The sequence below is a fragment of the Monomorium pharaonis genome, chromosome 4, assembly GCF_013373865.1.
Source record: "Monomorium pharaonis isolate MP-MQ-018 chromosome 4, ASM1337386v2, whole genome shotgun sequence".
In the NCBI taxonomy this organism is placed as follows: domain Eukaryota; kingdom Metazoa; phylum Arthropoda; class Insecta; order Hymenoptera; family Formicidae; genus Monomorium; species Monomorium pharaonis.
Genome location: NC_050470.1, coordinates 26,675,019 through 26,693,578, shown reverse-complemented (window position 1 = coordinate 26,693,578; position 18,560 = coordinate 26,675,019). Strand labels below are relative to the sequence as shown.

Below are 18,560 nucleotides of genomic sequence, written 5' to 3'. Positions count from 1 at the left end.
AATAATAATGTTTTTATTTCAAACCTGTGACACTGTCTTACATATACAGCACACATATTGCGAAGACCTAATTAATAATTTTTATTTGATAAACAAAGCGATCTAAATTATTATTTACAATTGGATTGATTAAAGCTAAAAATATTTCATTGTTATTAGAGTTTAAATCTGTTAATAGACACATTAAGAATCATTCGGGGAGGCGATTAATAGAAGAAGAATAAGCATAAGAGACCGAGATATCTTATTGATGATATTTATTTCTTTCTTTTATTCGCTTTCTTTCGCAATTAACTCTGTGTTGTGAATAGAATCGAAGTTGGTATGGTGATGGAACAAAATAATTACACGAAAAGTAGAATGTTTGTTTAAGTTATTTTATATGTTAATAATAGCAGCTTAGTGAAATAATAATGTATGTTCTTTTTATATATAGAAATAAAATTAATATTATAATTATGTAAGTAGATTTATCGTAAATATTCAATATTTAAATAATCATACTGTAAAAAATAGTGAGTGGGTGAGTAAGTGTGTGTGTGTGTGCGTGTGTGTGTGCGTGCGTGCGTGCGTGCATGTGTTTGCATGTGTGTGCGTGCGTGCGCGAAAGAAAAGAAAATCAGACAGAGAGAGAGAGAGAGAGAAGAGAGAGAGAAGAGAGAGAGAGAGAGAGAGAGAGAGAGAGATAGAGAGAGAGAGAGAGAAGAGAGAGAGGAAGGAGAGAGAGAGAGAGAGAGGAGAGAGAGAGAGAGAGAGAGAGAGAGAGATCTAGAGCGATAGAGGAGAGAGAGAGAAGAGAGACTCGCAGAGAGAGAGAGAGAGCGAGAGAGACGAGAGAGCTAGAGGAGAAGGAGAAGAAAGATCTCTCTCGCGGCTCCCGCTCCTCTCATCGCGCTAGACATCTTCTTTCTACTGCTACTCTATCTCGCTGCACCTCTTTCTCTCTCTCTCGAACCTGTGCCACAACTCTCTCCTTGTCTCTGTACAAATAAGAACAAAATCAGGTAATAAAATAGGAAGTAACATTATGCAATAATGTCTGATGTTTGTTTATATATGTATTTTCTTTAAATATTTAAAAAAATTTTTAATATATCTTTTCCAATATAAAATTTTAAATATCCTTTTAATTTAAAAAATAAGTCTTAAGATCGTGCTTAAGATGGGTCTTGAATAAGATTTGAGTATGAATATTGGCCTTGGATAGGTGACCGTTTTTTTAGGCGCAAAAATTAAACATGTTCTAACAGGTACTGTGGCTTGGCTGAAACATGGGTAGTCTTCTCCTCTTTATAAAATTATCGTAGAAATTTATTAGATTGGTGAGGTTACGTTGAATTTATCAAAATTATTTAATAATGCAATCAATTTTTTGCTTTTGTTGTAAATATGTTTAGTAGATATTTAAAAAATCATTTACCAAATGTTAAAAAAAGTTTTTGGAAATGTTTTTTAAAATGTTTTTTAAATATTATTAAAAACATTTTTTTAATATTGTTTTGCTGATTGGGGATATCTATCTCAATCTCACTCTCTCTCTCTCTCTCTCTCTCTCTCTCTCTCTCTCTCTCTCTCTCTCTCTCTCTCTCTAATCTTTTTCTCTTTTTTTTAATAAAATTTATGTTCTGTCAAATATGTAAAGTACGCGAACTATTAAAATGCAATATTTTAAATTGAATTTTTATTTGAATTATTTTTTTTTCTTTTTCTCTCTGTATTAACTTATAATTTAATTTATTTTAATTTAATTTATATTTATAAAATAAAAATAAAAAAGTAAAAGAATAAATGGCGCGCGAGAAGCGCAACAACATTAAGTTGTTTTCTAGTTTTCTAGTACTAAATTATGCAAAAAAAAAAAAAAAACGTACGTATTCCTTGCAATAAAAGTAATTAAAAAATTAAATTATAATAACATAGAGTATATGCACACGCCCCATAGATATATAAATTATTTATACGTATTTAACACGTGAAATAAATAATTTAAAAAAGTAGGAAATTAATTAGAACGTTTATTTAAAGAGATATAAGAAAATAGTTTAGGTCATTAATCTTGTCTCGTTGAAATAGCCCAGTTAAAAAAAAAATGTCTTTTTAGGACGCTTAGTTCCCGAAATATTGACGATTGAGAAGTAATTTGAACGCACCAGATCAATTTTTTACGCACTTGCCTGGCCAGGCGCTAGTGACGTGCGCGCGCCGGCGGCCGCCGCTCTCGAGTGATACTGCTTTTGTTAACACGTTGAGTGGTTAATCTTTATGAATAGCTTCAAATTTTTGGGAAAGGCTATTTTAACTATTTAATAAGACGCTGTCAAAAGTTTAGCTCTTAATATTAACTATAGCAACAGTGATTCTTCAAAGAATAAAAATTATATCGACTTCTGAACAACCTAGAACAACGTTTTTTTTTTAATTTAAAGAAAAATCGCACCTTTAAATGCATTTTACCCCTTTTTGACAGCGTTAATATTTTAAAAGTTATTTAATTGTTAATTAGGCTTATTTTTTACACGTTTATTTGAGGCTTCTTACAATTTTTTCTCGAAAAAGTCTAACTTCCCTGTACTATTATCCTTTCTGATGTGTTCTTATCATGCACAACATGCGTGAAACGGAACTAAAAGTTTGGTATGTTTTGATCTTTTGGGAGCATTTGAGTGGAGAAAAGGCTCCTTTACGGCTCCTCTATTCAGTACGTAACGGTCCGCAGAACAGAGAAGACGAAGTAATGGCAGGAAAAAAGATATTACGAAACGTCGAATTGGCTACAGGTAATTATATATATAATTATATATATTCCATAAATTTTGTGCGACAACTTTTAAAAAAAAAAGATTATTTTTTGACAAATACAGAATTTATAATAAAAAGTTAAAAATGTAAATAATTTGACCGTATTTTTAATAGTTAGAGAAACTTGTTAGATAATTTGATAATCCACGATAGGATAAACCTAAATTATTTTTATGTATTGTTGTTTAAATTATTTTATTAGAATAAATATTAAGATATTAAATATAATAATAATTTAAATCAAAATGTAGAATATTTAGGATTATAAATGAGTTACATTTTTTTTTAAGATGATAAGTATAATTTTAATGAATTATATAAAATAGAATTTAATAGTAATTTTTTTAAATATAAAGAATTAAAATTAATTAATAAATATGTACAAATTGCTCGTCATTTTCATGAAGTTGATAAGTGAAAAAAATCATTATTGATAATAGATCCACATGACCCTAATTCTAAGCGAATAAATCCTTTTCAGGCCTATTATTTAGTTAGAAAATTAGAGATAAATAAGAGATTAATTGGTCTATATTTAGGGTATGAGCCTAATAGCTTATGTTAGCTTACTTATTTTTATTTATTTTATGTATTAAAAAAAATTAGTTTTTAAATATTAAAAGGAAATTAAAGGAGGATTTTGAGTAGTAGATTAATTAAATTTTAGTTTAATAAAAATAATTTATTTACATTGAAGAGATTTTAAAGAAAATTAAAAAATTTTATGAGTTTAGATATGGATAATAAAAAATAGTTAACATTGACAAAAAAAAAATTAAAAAATGGTAAAAATTTATAAAATTAATTGAAAATTCATTAGAAAAATAAATCTATATAAAAAATATAAAATTTTAATTAAAATAAATAAAATTCATTAGTATAATATTTAATTAACTTTTTTTTTAAATTATTTTTATTGAAAAATTAAGTATACATTGGACTTTATATAAATTAAATTATTTTTTTTTTCTTTAAAATAATTTTAAAATAAGATTAATACATGGTACTTATTAATTATAGTATTTTTATTTATAAATAAAATAATTTATTTAATAAATTAATTTTAATCATTTAAAAATTTTATTTCGGTAAACTTTAGTCTTTATTTATTTATTAAAAAATTTAGGTTATCTATAAATATTTTATTATTAATAAATATTTTAATATAATAGTAATAATTATTAATATTATAATATAATTATTAATAATATAATATATTTATGTAATAAAATAATAATTATAATTGTATAATTAATATATATAAATATTAAATATATAAAAATTTAATTAATATTCTAAAATTTATTGTTTTGATTTATTTATTAAAAAATTAATGGTAATTATGGAGAAGAGGGGCTCCCAGTTGTGTGAACTTGAAACCCTATTTTTTTAAAGTAATGTTTCTTTACAGGAATTTTTTAAATGCCTTTTTTCTATGTGATTTAGAATCGTTTGTAGTTGTGTGTAGAGCTTTTCGATTTGTTTGTAGTTTTATCTTTAAAAGATTATAAACATTTGCTTAAACTTTTAAAACGTGAACATTGTTAATTACTAAGATTTGTAACGACCTGTCTTTTTTTCCTCCCCTCCGGGCCAGTGCGCGGATAGCCTGCAGTCGGGAACCAGGGAGGGAGACAAATCTGGAGACACAGCTTTGTATTTAATAAGAGAAATGGTTTTATTCTATTCGTAAAATCTTATACATATATTTCGGCTGATTATCGCCGTTTCCGCTTTGTGCGGTGCTTCGCGTTTGTCTTGTGTGTTCGAACGTGCGGCCTTCGGTGGGCCGATCAGCTGTTCTTTTTGCGGACAGCTGTAGTTTTTGGTTTTAAATTGCGGCTAGCCGGGAAAGACCTGGCCGAGGCGGGAGAGCCTACACCCCTGTAGCTGCGGAGATTTTTAGGATTTGGGATGTGTACGCTTCCAGCCGGTATAGCCCGGCCGAGGCGAAGAAAGTCCTCAACTCGGTTTTGCGCGTATCGGTACGGGATATGATTCGGGAGCCGGCGATCGGGAAATTCCTGACTGAGGCCGAGAAATCTCAGACCCCTGCTTGCCGGATTACTTAGGAGCAAGTTTGTACCGAGCGGACTCGGTGTGCTCGGTGGGCTTGCGGAAAAAAGATGCTCTCCTCTGCTCTCGTTCTCCTTTTATACCCCGCGAGAGTGGCGGTGGAGTCGCGGAGAGTGGTGGAGGAGTGATGAGAGAGGAGAGCCTGCCTAATTTCCCGTATTGTCTTCGGTGTCGCCCGACCGTCCAAAGCGTCAACATTATAAATTACTAAGATTTTTTTAATGAGCTTTTTCCATGTGACTCGGAATCGTTTGTAGTTGTTTGCAATGGTTTTCTTTTTATTTGTTGTTACATTGTTCAGACGTTATAAACATTTGTTTAAATATCCAAAAACAGATTTAGGTAATTATTAACATTTTTGACATGCGCTTTTTCTGTATTATTTAAAATTGTTTGTAGTTATTTGTAATGCTCTTCTTTTCGTTAATAATTGTATTCAGTAGTTGTAAATGTTGGATATTTATTTAAATATTTAATTATTCTATAATAATCATAATTTTTCAAATTTGCTTATTTCCGTATATGATTCTGAATCGTTTATATTCGTTTTTGATAATTTTTTTGTTTGTAGTTGCATTGTTCAAATAATATTTGTTTAATCCTTAAAGGTAACTGAGCCTGTTAAATTCTATCAATTTTCGCATTGATAATTCTAATTTATTTTGTTTCGCTTCTCTAATCTTCTTCACTATTTTAATTACAATTTCATGATGTAATAAGTCCTTATATTTTTAAGTGATTGAACTTTACGCAGTAATTGTTTTGCATGAAAAAATTAAAAAGTGTCGTCGCGGTTAGCATTTGAAGAAATGTTGAAATTTACGTCATCCTATGTGACTTTTAAGGATTAAACAATTTGGCAAATAAAGAAAAATTTTATTAATTGCGCGTGCGTGCGTGCGTGCGTGCGTGCGTGTGTGTTAATATTGTCCAATCAACTTTTAATAGCATTAATTTTTTTATTAGTTTAAAGATTTTGAGCTTTACGCTACTTATCTTACAGCAAGTTATTTTTTAAATTGATTATTACAGTGTTTATTTAGTAGCGTACAAAAAGCTACTTAAATTTCATATTTAATTTTGTTAGAAACTTTTTTTTATCAAAAACCGTGTTTGACATAGTTTATCATAATTTAAGAATGCCGTAAATAACAATGAAAAAAATCTCTTTTGGCAAATTGTCTAAATAATTATAATTCTTGCAGTGCAGCCGCAAACAAAAATGAAAGCACTACAAACAATTACAAACGATTCCGAATTACATGGAAAAAGCGTATTTAAAAAAATCTTAGTAATTAAAAATGTTGAAGCTTTGGATGTTTAAACAAATGCTTATAACTTTTTAACGATAAAACTACATCAAAACAATAAGCACTACAAAAAACTACAAACGATTTTGAATAACATGGAAGAAGAAAATTTAACAAACTTTAGTAATTAATTAAACGCTTTGGATTTTTAAAAAACATTTACAACTTTTTAACGGTGAAACTATAAACAAAATGAAAAGTACTACAAACAACGACAAACAATTCTGAATCAGATGGAAAAAGTGCATTAGAAAAATCTTAGTAATTAACAATGTTTACGCTTTGGATGTTTAAACAAATGTCTATAACTCTTGAACGGTGCAACTACAAACGAAAAGCAAAGTACTACAAACCACTACAAACGATTATAAATGACACGAACAAAGTAAATTTAAAAACTCTTCATAATTAATGAAGTTTGTTGTTGATAAATTATCGTTCAAACAACTATATCCTATAAAGATACAACTATCAACAATTCCAAAATTACTACAAACAACTACATACGATTCTGGATCACATTAAAAAAAGTGCATTAAAAAAATCTTAGTAATTAACAATGTTCACACTTTGGATGTTTAAACAAATGTTTATAACTTGTTAACGATAAAACTACAAACAAAAAGAAAAGCATTACAAACAACTACACACGATTATGAAACACATGGAAAAAGCAGATTAAAAAATCTTAATTTTAATTTTTTGAGCGCAGCTATATGTTGAACAATGCAACTAAAAACAAAAAGAAATCTACTACAAACATCTACAAACAAAATCCTAACATTTCTTTTAAAAAAATTACTTTTTTTAAAGTGGGGTTCCAAATTCACACAACTGGGGCTCCCTCACCAATTTTGAGGAAACTTTACAGTTTTGTTCATTTTTAACTTATGGATTCTTGTTCTACGCACCAAAATAGACAAAACTATAAAGTTTCGTCAAAATCAATGAGGAAGCCCCTCTACTCCATAATTACAAACGCATGTATTTTTTGACATTAATACAATTATAATAGAATTAAAAACGTATTTATTTCATAATTGTACACTATTACAGAAAATAATAAAGAAACAGAAAATATTCCATTACGTCGGTGGATTCGGTGTCATTTCACTTCAAAAGAAAATAGGGCAATATGTAAATACTGCCCCAAAAAATACAGTTTGCAAGTCAATCAAGAAGTTTTAGAACATTTGCGTCATTGCCATCAAGATAAACTAACACTATCAGAAAAACAACGTCTTCAAGACAAATTTATACACTGGGTATGGGACTATATGCGTCCAAAAGAACATGTAGCGCAGTGTAAAATATGCTTGGAAACCATCCCAGATTATAATATGTATAATATAAAGAGACACCTGATAAAGATTCATGGGTAATCATACATATATTATAATAAGACTTTAACAATAACTATTTTAATGTTAATTTTGGCTTAATAATGGAGAAATAACAAACTAGAAAAACTGCAACTTCTCGCAATTGTTTTAGTTTGTTATTTTTCCGTTACATTTTTTATTTTTTTAATCAATCTATTTATAAATATAGAATAACGACTCCGAAAGAAGTAGACGATAATGCCGCAAGATCATCAAAAAGATGTCCAATTGAAAAGGAGCAAGCTGAAAAGGAGCAAGTTCACGAGTAAGCACATATTTAAAAATTTTTAAAAGATAATTAAAGTTATGAAGGTTATGTAAATTTAAAGTTATATAAATTTCAAGATTAGAAATACCATAATTAAATATTTTTTTTAATATTATTATTTTAAACAATTTTTTAAATGTAAAATAATTATTACAGATACATAAAATAAGTGTAACGTAAATATTATTTTAAATAATTTATTAAAATCTTAAATTATTATTAGAAATTAAATTTTATCTAAATATTTGTCCTAGATTATTATTTCAAATATATAATTATTCTAACATAAATATTAAATCAATATTAAATAAAAATTTTCTATAACGTTTCCTTACATAAACTTAATTTATTGCTTAAAACTAAACAAAATTGCACCTTATAAATATTAATAAAAACGTTATCTTTCTATTATTAGATAATGGAAAGAATAAATGTCTCTCTATTTTATACATTTATTTACTTTTTTTATATAAAATTTGCTAGAAACGAAATCTTCAGAAACGATAATATAAAATGTACAATTTACATGGTCTTTCTTAATTTTTTTCTTAAGGTATTTTATAGAAGTGTTTTGTTTATTTTTAATTTTTCTTTATTTTTAAATATTGCTTTTGTTTTTAAGATATACAATTTTAATATCTTAATTTCTTGGACACTTTTTTTAGATTTCAGAAGCATTGTTACAAAATGCGCAACATTATTATAAAAACTTCTATATCATCTTATAGAAAACACTTTTCTATTAAATGTTATTTTTCCGTTACATTTTTTATTTTTTTAATCAATCTATTTATAAATATAGAATAACGACTCCGAAAGAAGTAGACGATAATGCCGCAAGATCATCAAAAAGATGTCCAATTGAAAAGGAGCAAGCTGAAAAGGAGCAAGTTCACGAGTAAGCACATATTTAAAAATTTTTAAAAGATAATTAAAGTTATGAAGGTTATGTAAATTTAAAGTTATATAAATTTCAAGATTAGAAATACCATAATTGAATATTTTTTTTAATATTATTATTTTAAACAATTTTTTAAATGTAAAATAATTATTACAGAAACATAAAATAAGTGTAACGTAAATATTATTTTAAATAATTTATTAAAATCTTAAATTATTATTAAAAATTAAATTTTATCTAAATATTTGTCCTAGATTATTATTTCAAATATATAATAATTCTAACATAAATATTAAATCAATATTAAATAAAAATTTTCTATAACGTTTCCTTACATAAACTTAATTTATTGCTTAAAACTAAACAAAATTGCACCTTATAAATATTAATAAAAACGTTATCTTTCTATTATTAGATAATAGAAAGAATAAATGTCTCTATTTTATACATTTATTTACTTTTTTTATATAAAATTTGCTAGAAACGAAATCTTCAGAAACGATAATATAAAATGTACAATTTACACGGTTTTTCTTAATTTTTTCCTTAAGGTATTTTATAAAAGTGTTTTGTTTATTTTTAATTTTTCTTTATTTTTAAATATTGCTTTTGTTTTTAAGATATACAATTTTAATATCTTAATTTCTTGGACACTTTTTTTAGATTTCAGAAGCATTGTTACAAAATGCGCAACATTATTATAAAAACTTCTATATCATCTTATAGAAAACACTTTTCTATTAAATGTACTTTTTTAAATTTTATTTTTATTTTTTGTTTAAGAATTATTATTAAAAAATCCTGTAGCTCATTCTTAGCAACTTTTTTTAAAATTAAGTTATTAAATTGAACTTCTTTTTAAATAATATAATACGTTTTTATGCATTAAACAATAAAATGTTTATAAAATAAAAATACTAAAAATGAACATTTTAAAAACAAATGTGATTTGATGACTACGAAGTAATAATAAACAAATCATTTTTTTACATATAGACAATTATTTATAATAAAATTAACTATGTAATAGAAAGAGCAAGCTACGTATCTATAATTTCGATAACAAAGGAATGCATTGGTTTATTCTAAAACAATTTTATTTTCTAATTGTAATTTTAATTAGTTTTTAAGCAACGTTATAATGCAATACTTATTAGCAATGCTATATTTATTAAAAGATATATGTTAATATAAATAGTTACAAAATAATATATTATAAATATTTATATAACTTAAATATTTATATTTATATAACTTAAAGTTAATTTACATAATTTTAATTTCACAATTATTTAATAAAAATATAAATATATAAAGCTGTATGTGCATATAATAAAATTTCTTACCAATCATCGCAGTATACAGTTAAATAGAATGTAATTCTATGTTTTTAAAAAGTAAAGCAAAGGGAGGTTAATGTTACATTAATGAAAATAAATATTATTATTACGTAAATATATATATAAATAGTATATATATATATATAAATAGTATATATATATATATATATATATATATATATATATATACTTATGTATATAATATATGTATGTACGTAATGACGTAGTACAATTGCGATTAATTTCTCCGTCACATTTCTTATTTTGTTAATCAATCTGTTTATAAATATAGGATAATCGATCTAACAGAGGACAACGATGCAGATATTAATAGACAGAAAGTAACAGAAAAAATAGGTGCTTTTAATGATAATTATTAATAGTATTATTAATTATATTTAAACGGATTTAATAATATTAGTACTTTTTATTTTACAGAGAATCGTTCGAATCCATTAACCTGGACAATTGACGACGTGATAAACTTCATTAGTACGGGTAATACGGACCCAGAGTTCAGTCAGGAGATATACCTATTTAGAAAACACCGTATAGATGGAAAGGCTCTACTTCTATTAAATTATAAAATAATGACAAAAACTATGAAACTAAAATGTGGCCCAAGCTTAAAAATAAATTTGATGATAAAAAATTTAAAAAGAGAAAGCGGGCTTTATGATTATGGAGACTAGAACCAAGAGATTTCCATGGTTTTGAGTGAGACGAAAATCTGTTAGAAATGTAGTACCAAATAGTGGCACTAGTGACGCTGGTACACCGGAATATGTTCTAACTCTAAATTCAATCGTAGTTTAAGTTTATCGTAATCGGCATAGATATCTATAAGGTCTATAGTAATCGAACGCATAGACTTCCTAAAATAGACTGCTGAAAGTAATGGAGTATCCGTCACTGAAAAGGATAACTGTCATTAATATGAATTGTTATCTCTTTCTAATGCAGATCATTAGGAAAGCATAGCGACCAATAACGGTGTCAGATCGTGAACGTGTTTTGTCATAGTATGCATAGCGCCCTGATCGTTTGTTACTACATTTCTAACAAATTTTCACCTCACTTTTGGATGTCAAATCAGACATAGGTATATCTCCTGACTTAGTTTGTCGTAGGTTCTCGTAGGTTCTCGTAGGTTGTCGTAGGTTCTAGTTTTTATAATAGTTTTCATAATAATCTAAAATATGCATTTTATGTATTCTGACCAATTTAGATTTATGTTTTAAATATTAAAAGTTAATGTTCACACAGAGAGAAAAATTTCTTTAAATTGAATAAACCGTTTATAACATAATGTAATAGTATATAATATGTAAACTATGTTAATAGTATATAATAATATAAGCTATATTAGTATATAATAGTATAAGATATAATAGTATATAATAGTGTAACCTATATTAGTAATTATATAATATATTAAACAATATATTATAATAATATATTATTAATATGTGATAATAGTATATAATAATATATTAGAATAGAATATATATAATATATGCTTAAAATAGTCAAACAAAACTACCCTAGTAGCAAAAAACATTGGCGCAATATTGCAGAGTAATATAAAAACAATATTCCCAATATTGGTCCAATATTGTAAAGTTGACGCTTTATCTTATTTAGCCAATTTGTCTAAGAAGAAATATTGGTTCAATATTGGTTCAGCATTGGGCCAGTATTGAACCAATCAATTTTTTATATTGGACATTAATTGCATTTTAATTTGGAGCCAATATTTTAATCAATATTGGTGTTACATTGGGAAACATTGGGAAAACATTGGCCAATGCATTCCCAATATAACCAATATTTAACCAATATTAGCCAATAATAGCCAATATACTGCCAATGTATTTTGCTACTAGGATATTTATTAAATTTAAAGAAATCTCTGTGTAAATTATTACTGTCATGAAATCTTAATGTGATAAAACATGCACAGAAATGTTAATATAAAAATTAAATACATAGAATAATAAAATAAATCAATAATAAAAAATTAATTAATTGGTAATTTGTACTTTGTAAATTGTATTATTTATTAAAAAGTAATATATTTTCTGTGCAACTAATCTATTGTTGTGTCATTATTCTGTGCATAAAAACATTAACAGTATAGTTTTCGAAAAATCAAAGTTATCAAGAATAATAAACTAAATTAGTTGGTAATTTGTATTTTGTAAAGTACATTATTTTTTTTTAAAGTAATATATTTTTTGCATCAATTGATTCATTGTTGTATTATTATTGTGTGCATAAAAACATTAATAGTACAATTTTCAAAAAACCAAAATATTAGATGTTTCTGTTTTGTCAAGAGGTATCAGAATGTAAATTATCTAATATAAGCTATTGATTTTTCAATAACTCTACTTTCATACCTTTATATGCAAAGCAATATGCAATGCATATCTATATATATAAGTACCCCCTCTTCTTCAATTTTCGACAATATGACTGTATGACAATACGACAGCTAAAATACGCTGAAAGTTCGACTCAGTCCAACTATCAGCGAAGCACGCCAAATACGAAATATAAAATTAACATCATGATGGTACAGGTAAAATATATTTTGAATAAAATAAAAATGGAAAATATTAATTTTTAATAGGATATAAAAATATTGAAACAAAATTGATATATGTCTAGTATATATATGATAACAATACTAAGGTTAGATTAATTTATTTAATAGTATTCTTTTTTTTGTATTTTTTGTAGGAAATTTTAGAAATGTCGTACACCTGTGGTGTGTGCGAAACAATTTCTAGTGAACAAGAAATGTCTTCCCATTCGTGTCTAGAGGGTTATAATTACTGGCAAATAGATAAAAATTTATATTTTTATCTTCAAACCGGTGAGTGTATATGTGATACATATTTTTGTATTATATATTAAATGTTATTAGTATTCAAGAATTAATGTAATATACAGACGATGGAAAAATCATCCGTAAAAGTTTGGTGAATGATGTAGAAACAATTGTTATGGAAGATAACCAAATTCCAAACAAAGAAACTGATACTGTAAATAATTGGCGAAATTAAAAAATCATGATTATCACCTAAAATTAATTTAATATATTAAATTGTTGCATTATTAAATTATTATTACTTAATAAATTTACCGCGTATAACTATAAAAAGTTACGCTGCATGCGGCAATTTCGCCTTTTAATGGACCAGTACATATATAGATTTCATGAACAGGAGAAGATCCAATCAGCCGTATAACCAATTTGTGACAAGCAACACAATCGACGTACTCCTGTTAAACATGTTGAAGTTTATCTGACAAAAAACTACTTGAAGTAGTGGCCCATTCACAAAGCCATGCCTCTCCCGTTGGTTCACTTTCTGGTGATGTCAATTCGATGGGTTGTACTCTTTTATTGAACTTTAATGGAGACGCCAGCTTAAGCAAACCAATGTCATACAGGCCAACGCCACTGAAAAATAAAAAAATATGTAACTTAACATATTTATAAAAATATATATTTATTAATTGCAAGCTTTTAAAGGACAATTGTGTTAAACCATTATTACATTTAAAAAATTGAAGTGTTAGTAAAAAAATAATAATAATAATTTACAGATTATCAGATATGTTATATATGTATAACAAATATAACATAGTAAATCTTAAGATTTACTTTGTTCATCAAAAATTTTTAAGAATTCTTATATATATGTATTAACTCATAAGTACTTCAAAAAAATAATTGTTGATGTTAAAGAAAAGAAATGGAAAATGTACTATTATTGTTTACTATGTTAGTTTCGAAATTCATTTTGTTAAACGCTCATTTTTGTTATGCTACAGAAAAAACCTAATTACTCAAAATTCAAAACAATATTATAAAAATTGTTCTATTATCTGAGAAGACACTTTTTAGTGTATTTATATTTTCAAAAATTCTATTTTTTATTTTTGTTTAAAAAATGATCCGTAAATTATAAGGTGTATTGGCGATCTTATTCTATATGTTAAAGATTTTCTATACATTAATTTGAATAAATGTTAGTTAAATTGTTCATATTTATTCTTGGAAGTTCTCATGTACGAAAGCTTGTGTCACTTTGACTGTTTGTTTGGAGTCCTCCATTAATGTAGATGTTGTACTTCCCAGCTTTGACTCTAAAGTTGTCTAGGGAAGGATTTGCTTGAACACAATGCCCTGCTGTTGTCCATCTTTCGTTAAAAATCGATCCAGTGCAAAAATGTTGTGAGTATGATTGAAGGGAAACTATGAATGGATAAGCTCCCACTGGTGCATCTTCATCTCCGTGCACTTAAAGCAAGATGGGCGATCAAATGTCTTTAAGGCAGCAAAATTGGCAGCATTTGGAGACCTACTCGGAGTCTTTGTAAAATTTAAAATTATAATGTTTAAAAAAACATTTTTGCAACAGAATAATTTAACCGTAGCAGTAAATTTAAGATATCTTTATAAAATAAAATTAAAAGAATTTGTAATAATAAGGTAAAAACTAAATCTTACAACTTCCTTTATATGATTCATGGAAATATTTTGACTATTATTTATTTAATAAATTATTAAGATATATATAAAATTTTTAAGAAAAATTTTTTATGTTTTGCTTTGTTGTTTACTTTTAACTTGATATAAATTTTGTAGTTGTATATACATATATGATGAAGATTGACTTACCAGTAACCGCTACTGCTAGAACAGCAAAGAACACAATTGCTTTAAAAAACATTCGTTGTTTGATGTTAATCCAACAAATTGACTGTATTTCATATTTAATCTGTTAAATGTATCCGTATCGCATGATATCAATGATAATGATGTATTGATAATTCATTTATATTAATAAGAATTTATATTACGGTTAAATAGATTTAACTGCAGACAAAATTTCCTTATGACTTGATGTATATTCATTTTAAATTACAATTTATCGAAATTTAGAACCGGAAAATCAGTTTGTACATATGAATCACACTCTTAATAAATATATATATACATGTGTGTGTTTATATACATATTTGCTTCAGCATAAAAAGATTATTTATTTTCCGCATTCCTTTTACACTTTTATAGCGGAATCATAATTGATTATTGTCAGACAACGATAATACGATGATCCATCATAATTGGATTATAGCTTATTATAAGTTGATTGAACTTAAAACAAAGTTATATTGTTATTATTAAAATAAATTTTATATTTAATTAGCAGATTAAAATTGTGATTTAAGCAATATCAAAATAAATAATAAATAAATAAAACAATCTTATAATGTCTTATATTATTGTTGTACATGTATTATTTTTCATTAAATTTAGTTTATTTTAAAGTTATTACCATTAATAAAACAATATAAATATTTATAAATTTTTTGTTCTTTAATACTATTTTTTAGCAGCTATATTTTTTAATAATCCATTGATAAACTTTTTTAAAAATTAAATTAAGTAAATAAATAAGCTAAACTTCATAACATAATATATGAATAAATATTTTTTGCTTGTAAAACTCTGTGACTTATGTATTTGTACATTTTATGGCAGTATTTCTAATGTCATTGAATAAGATTTAAATTCAAGTGTCATTTTTTGTCACAAAATTTATACAGACTTTAATATTCAGATCAAATGTATAAGGTTTATAGTGGCGTCCTTTAAATTAGCTTCCGCATGTTATTTGATTAAATCAATATACATCAAGTCACAAAGAAATCTCGTCTACAGTAAAATCTTTTTTATCTTAATACGAATCTTTGTAGATTTAAATGGATTATCAACGCATAATTATCATTGATATCGTACAATACGAATACATTCGACAGAATGAGTATAAAAAGAATCCAATTTGTTGGATTTGACATCAAACAGCAAGATGTTCTCTAAAGCAATCGTGTTCTTTGCTATTCTAGCAGTGGCAGTCACTGGTAAGTCAATCTTCTCAACATATGTATATACAATATATAAAATTTATATTAAATTAAATATAAACAACAAAGCAAAATATACAAATTTTTTTTAATAATCTCAACTTTATTAAATAAATAATAGTTGAAATATTTCCATGAATCATGTAAAGCAAGTTGCAAGATTTAACTTTTACTGTATTATTACAAATTCTTTTAATTTTGATTCATAAAAATAGATTTAATGCTACAATTAATTTATTCTGTTGTAAAAATGTTTTCTTAAACATTATTAATTTAAATTTTAGAGAGACCCCGAGTAGGTCTCCGGATGCCGCCAATTCTACCGCCTTTTAAAGGCCTTCGCCCGCCAATCTTACCTCAAGTGGTCGGAGGTGACGAAGCTCCGGTAGGAGGTTACCCGTTCATAGTTTCTCTTCAATCATACTCCCAACATTTTTGCGCTGGATCGATTTTGAACGAAGAATGGGTCATAACAGCAGCGCATTGTGTTCAAGCAGTTCCTTCTGCTAACCGTATTACCGTTAAGGCTGGCAAGCATAACGTTAATGCTAGGGAGAACACTGAACAAGTGGTCCAAGTGGTACTAGGTGTCGTACATAGTGACTATCAAGGGTAAATATCAACAATTTAACTAGTATCTGTTCAAATTAATGTATAGGAGATTTAATATATAGAATAAGATCGCCAATACACCAACATATCAGGCTTTTTGGATTATTTTAACAAAAACGAAAAATAAAACTTGAAAGAATATAAATAGATAAACTACAAAGTATCTTCTCAGATAATACGACAGTTTTATAATATTATTGCAAATTTTAAATAATAAGGCTTCTGTAGGAAAAACAAAAATAAACCTTTGACAAAATAAGTTCCAAATTAACATAGTTAACAACAATAGCACCTTTTCTTTTTTTAACATCATTTCATTTTGCAATGTATACAAAAATACTTAATATATATAAGAATTTTCATAAACCTTTGATGAACAAAACAAATCTTGAAATTTATTATGTCGCATATATAACGTTTCAATTGACCTGTAGATTATTAATATTATTCTTTTACTAACACTACAATTTGTTATATAATAATAGTTTAAACACAATTGCCCTTTAAAGGTTTGTAATTAATAAATAAATATTTAAAAAAAAATAAATTTTAAAAATATTAAAATTTACTTTTTTTTATTTTTCAGTGGAGTTGGCCCATATGACATCGGTTTGCTTAAGCTTGCGTCTCCATTGAAGTTCAATGAAAGAGTACAACCCATCGAATTGGCATCACCAGAAAGTGACCCAACGGGAGAAGCATGGCTTTGTGGATGGGGCTCCACCTCAACTGGCTTTTTGCCAGACATGCCAGATAAACTTCAACATGTTCAGAAAGAATACGTCGATCGTGTTACTTGTCACGAATCGGTCGTACGCTTGACTGGATCTTCTCCCGTTCACGAAACCAATGTCTGTACTGGTCCATTGAAAGGTGGAATCTCCGCATGCAGCGTAAGTTTTAATTATTCGCGGTAAATTAAATAAGTGATATTAATTTACTAATGCAGGCAATTTAATATACCAAATTACTTTCAGGGTGATTCCGGTGGTCCTCTAATCTCTAAGCGTCCAGGACAAAAGCCAGTGCTCACTGGAATAGTATCTTGGGGTATTATTCCATGTGGTAGTGCAGGTGCACCATCCGTATATACTAGGGTATCCAAATTTAACGACTGGGTTGACCAGCGGCTTATTATTTACGGCAATCATTAACGACGGCGATATTGACGATGTATAAGTCCATACTGATGACAAATTATAATATATTATTCAATATAAAATAAATATGCAGCATAAATGAATAATAATAATTTTATTCCAAACCTACGATACTGTCCTACATATACAACACTTATGATGCAAAAACTTAATTAATAATTTGATCCAATGAAGAAAGAAGTCGAGATAATTATTTATAATTGGACTGATTAAATTTCAAAGTATTTTATTTTTATTATTATTTATATCTGTTAATGAACAGATTAAGTATCATTGAGAGAGGGGATTAATGGAGGGAGAATAAGCATAAAAGACCGAGATATCTTATAGATAATATTTGTTTCTTTCTTTCATTCGCTTTTGTTTGCAATTAATTACTCTGCGCTGTGAATGGAATCGAAGTTGATATAGTGATAAAATAAATTAATAATTAAACAAAAAGTAGAATGTATATTTAAGTTATTTTATATATGTTAATAATAGCAGCTTAGTGAAATAATAATGTATGTTTTTATATATAGAAATAAAATTAGTATTATAATTATGTAAGAAGTTTTATGGTGAATAATTAATATTTAAAAAATTACAGTGTAAAAAATAGTGAATGTGTGAGAGGGATTTAGAAAAATTTAAATTATTTCTTAATATTAAAAATAATATTCTTATTGTTAATGCAGCAAAGTGAATATGTTATATATATGCACTGTACATCAATGTCAGGGTTATGTATTATACTACATGTGATCTTTTCTCTGTCAGAAAAATG

At 26.5% G+C, this 18,560-nt stretch overlaps 2 protein-coding genes and 1 long non-coding RNA gene across 3 annotated transcripts; 2 read left to right on the top strand and 1 right to left on the bottom strand.

Annotated features, from left to right (window-relative positions):
• Positions 1-7,520: 7,520 nt before the first annotated feature.
• On the top strand, positions 7,521-8,736 carry LOC118645096. Its single transcript, XR_004962845.1, has 3 exons — positions 7,521-7,563; positions 7,737-7,832; positions 8,638-8,736. It is a non-coding gene; the product is annotated as an uncharacterized LOC118645096 (long non-coding RNA).
• A 3,667-nt stretch (positions 8,737-12,403) lies between these two features.
• Positions 12,404-15,266, bottom strand: LOC105834236 (coagulation factor IX-like). Its single transcript, XM_036285489.1, has 3 exons — positions 14,773-15,266; positions 14,179-14,391; positions 12,404-13,548 (listed from the first exon to the last, which is right to left on the bottom strand). Exons 1-3 carry the CDS (start codon positions 14,822-14,824, stop codon positions 13,499-13,501), a joined length of 315 nt encoding a protein of 104 aa, XP_036141382.1. The 5' UTR covers positions 14,825-15,266; the 3' UTR covers positions 12,404-13,498.
• A 672-nt stretch (positions 15,267-15,938) lies between these two features.
• On the top strand, positions 15,939-17,878 carry LOC118645093 (trypsin-1-like). Its single transcript, XM_036285486.1, has 4 exons — positions 15,939-16,019; positions 16,307-16,634; positions 17,221-17,527; positions 17,612-17,878. The coding sequence occupies exons 1-4, from the start codon at positions 15,968-15,970 to the stop codon at positions 17,786-17,788; spliced, it is 864 nt and encodes a 287-aa protein (XP_036141379.1). The 5' UTR covers positions 15,939-15,967; the 3' UTR covers positions 17,789-17,878.
• Positions 17,879-18,560: the final 682 nt, after the last annotated feature.

What these genes read in the sequence shown, in the direction of transcription:
- LOC118645093 (XM_036285486.1), top strand. Translation starts at nt 15,968, where the DNA reads ATGTTCTCTAAAGCAATCGTGTTCTTTGCTATTCTAGCAGTGGCAGTC. An exon ending in GTACATAGTGACTATCAAGG is followed by an intron (nt 16,635 to 17,220) that starts GTAAATATCAAC and finishes TTTATTTTTCAG; the next exon opens with TGGAGTTGGCCCATATGACA. An exon ending in GTGGAATCTCCGCATGCAGC is followed by an intron (nt 17,528 to 17,611) that starts GTAAGTTTTAAT and finishes AATTACTTTCAG; the next exon opens with GGTGATTCCGGTGGTCCTCT.
- LOC105834236 (XM_036285489.1), bottom strand. Translation starts at nt 14,824, where the DNA reads ATGTTTTTTAAAGCAATTGTGTTCTTTGCTGTTCTAGCAGTAGCGGTT. An exon ending in TCTAGCAGTAGCGGTTACTG is followed by an intron (nt 14,392 to 14,772) that starts GTAAGTCAATCT and finishes TCTTGCTTTAAG; the next exon opens with TGCACGGAGATGAAGATGCA. An exon ending in ACTCCAAACAAACAGTCAAA is followed by an intron (nt 13,549 to 14,178) that starts GTGACACAAGCT and finishes TTTATTTTTCAG; the next exon opens with TGGCGTTGGCCTGTATGACA.